Below are 3,255 nucleotides of genomic sequence, written 5' to 3' on the forward strand. Positions count from 1 at the left end.
TTATCAACCCGAGGTATTTTGTAAGACATAACATTTCAGAGGCTGACATTTTGAGACACCCTTCTCGTTTCAAACTTGTATCTGTGATTAGTGTTGGCCTACTTCTAATGTCTAATGGTCCATAATTAAAGGACACTATTCTGTTATTTAATGTATCAAGAGAAAAATACTTGAGATTATAAATCATTTCTTTTAGTATAAGACCTATGTCATATTTGCATACCCCTTCTGCCATATCATGCATTATATCCACACTATAGTTAGTAGTTACATTAAAAGATCCCACATCATTCCAGATACATAGTTCTTTAATACCAGTAACGGACACATCATTATGCATAACATCAGCTGTATAATTAACAGAGTCTCTTAAATTGTTATCATTTTGTATACATTGTTGATGGCATTCTTTTTTATGAGTTTTACAGAATCGACAATGATAATTTGCAACAAAACTCTCAACAAATCCCAGAATAGAGTGCAATCCTAGGTTATCACCCAGAATTAATCCTAATTTAAATAAAATATTATAGGTTTTGTTATTGACAACCACTTCAATCCCAGTTGACTCTAAGAAATTTAGCTCTGCAATAAGATCTTTAAATATAGCATGATTCCCGAAACAATTTTTATCATCAGTTTTGAAAAGCGCGACTAAATAAATATAATTTAGTGATGATGATAGTTCAGGTGGTAAACAAGCAAGAGAAATGTATACAGCCCCAAGTTTTTGAGTTCCAGCATGAGACCCTAGTGGGTTATTTACTTCAAAATCATCGTAATAAAGAAAATATGGTAGAATAATTTTATTTTGGTTATTTAGCTTAACTTTCCATAGGGAAGATTGAACAAAACTTTTAACTATACATGGATTATTGTTTTCCTGTACTTGTTTTAGATATCCAATTATGACATTAAAAAAATTAGAATGTTCAAATTGTTTTTTCAAAACTAATCTCAAGGATATCATAGTCATTTTAACTTCTTTTGGTTCTAAAATTACTCTACCACTAGTAAGTCTATCATTTAACCTCTGTCCAATTATAATCTGATAAGGTCTTATGAAGACACCTATATTTTCTAATAATTGTAAGCGGAAATATTCTGTTTTAACCTCATCAAACGAATTAGAAAGCACATCAAATATATTTGTAAACTCTAAGGTAGTTTTAGAAGAAATATTTAATTTGGAGAGCTCACTATCAATTTTCTGTTTTATTATAGAGAATATTGAATCATTAAAATTCTGTACATCATTAATTAATGTTTGCACTATATTTCTTGGAATTGAAACATTGCTATACCATTTACTAGTTAGGTACAAAGCGTTTTTTTGTAACTCTTGTTTCAATAACTTTGGTGTATCTTTCGAGGTTTCTAAAAGTGGAATATTAGATATAGTATTATTATCTGAATCTTGTATAATGGGTGCATCTAATGGTATAATTAATTGATTAGTACTTAAATTACAATCATCAATATTGTGACCAATAACATTAGAAATTGAAATATGAGAGTTACAGGTGTCATAATTTTGATAATTATGATTAGGAGTTAAAATGTGGGTTTTTAAATGCTTTTTAAAAGAATTTAATGTACTAAAACTGCGAAGACAACTAGTTGTTTTACAGACAAATTCCTTTATTTGATTTATATCATGATAAATACCAAGATGAATGATTAAATAATTAATACAATTAAACTTTAAATTGCATAAGAAACAATTAAACATATTATGTGCTGTTTAAAATATGATGGAGTTAGGTGAGAATTGTAAATCCTTGCACAAACTTTGAACAGATAAAAATTTTTTTTTTTTTTAGGGTTTAGTATTTCAAAAAAATACTGCTCAAAAAAATACCATATTTGCTCAGCTTCAGGAGGGTATTCTAGGTTTAAAACATGGTATAATTTAAAACATAAATCTACGGCCTTAACTGCTGTTTCCAACTGGTATTGAGTGTTGTTGATTATTGTATAATAGTATGTAGAATCTTGGCCATCGACATTTCCCACTATAACCACATAAGGTTGAACAGTAGAACCACAGGTTAAAGCTTTGTCCACTTTTTGTTTATGTACAATTTTCAGTTCATTGGCACTCTAAAACATATTAAAATAGTTACAAATTAATATAGAATATTTTATCAAAAACTAATTTTAAATATTTACAGGAATTGTCACTATAAAAGCATTGGATTGTTCAATTTTAGATGGTCTTATCACTTTTTTGTTTTTTAAAACAATATTGACTGGAGAAAAAAAAAAAGGTATTAACTGGAGTGCAGCCAAATCATGATCATCTGAAAAATTTGTTAAAAAATTAAGAATGTTTAAATAAGTGGTTGGTTATGCTTAGGCTCAGAAATTATTGTATTTACAAATCTAAAAAAATTTCAAAATGTAAACGTTTTATAATGTTCAATTTCTGAGCCCTAATTAAGTGAAAGTTATACACTTGCTATTGTTTATTGGTGCATTAAGTTTAGTTAGAAGTGGTGAACCTGAAATACCAATGTTAACAGAATTCTGATTTAGATACATCTTCAATTTATCTTTAAACGTTTCAAATTTGCTAAACAAGTTCATTTCTTTATTGGGGTACATATAGGCAAAATCTAAATCAATCTGAAAGCATACAATTCACTCTAAGATTATATTATAATTTATTTTATACATTATACATTTATACTTTTAGTAAATCAGAATTTTATATGAAAATGTAACATAATATTATACTAAAGAGAAAATGACCAGTAGGTTTTTTTAAGGCTGGATAAATGTCCATCACATTTGCATTAATTTGAACAGTTAGCCTATAAGGTGCTGTTTCTACCCATAGTTTATGTAGAATACTTTCAGGTTCAACTTGATTTTTTAACCAGTTGAGTGAATCTTCATAATCTATTATAAGTAGGTATATATTTTAGCAATTTTAAGGTATTGTATCATTTACCATCATATTAATAAATAGTATTGTAATATAAACATAATTTGACCTTTTTCATTTAGATGAGTTAATTTAGGTATAGCTTCGGGTTCTGGATTTTTTCTTTTATAATTTGAAATTTTTGAAATTTTTCTTTTCACATTGCAATATTTATCAAAAAGTTTTCCTCTGTTTGGGGTTACTATATTGGTCTCTTTTTCTCTTGGTATAAAATAGGTTTCTTTGCTTTCAGTTGGGAAAAGAATTTCAATACCTTATAAAAATATAAAAATGAATATAATACAATTTTATAAACAATTACTACT

General features: G+C 27.3%; 1 protein-coding gene across 1 annotated transcript; it reads right to left on the bottom strand.

Annotated features, from left to right (window-relative positions):
* Positions 1–75: 75 nt before the first annotated feature.
* Positions 76–2,103, bottom strand: LOC111031403 (the record flags this gene model as incomplete). The annotated part of the gene is made up of 3 exons (XM_022311319.1): positions 76–883; positions 983–1,460; positions 1,862–2,103. Coding segments are annotated over 3 exons (1,528 nt in total), but the record flags the coding sequence as incomplete, so codon positions are not given.
* Positions 2,104–3,255: the final 1,152 nt, after the last annotated feature.

The sequence above is a fragment of the Myzus persicae genome, unplaced genomic scaffold (assembly GCF_001856785.1).
Source record: "Myzus persicae strain clone G006 unplaced genomic scaffold, MPER_G0061.0, whole genome shotgun sequence".
NCBI lineage: Eukaryota > Metazoa > Arthropoda > Insecta > Hemiptera > Aphididae > Myzus > Myzus persicae.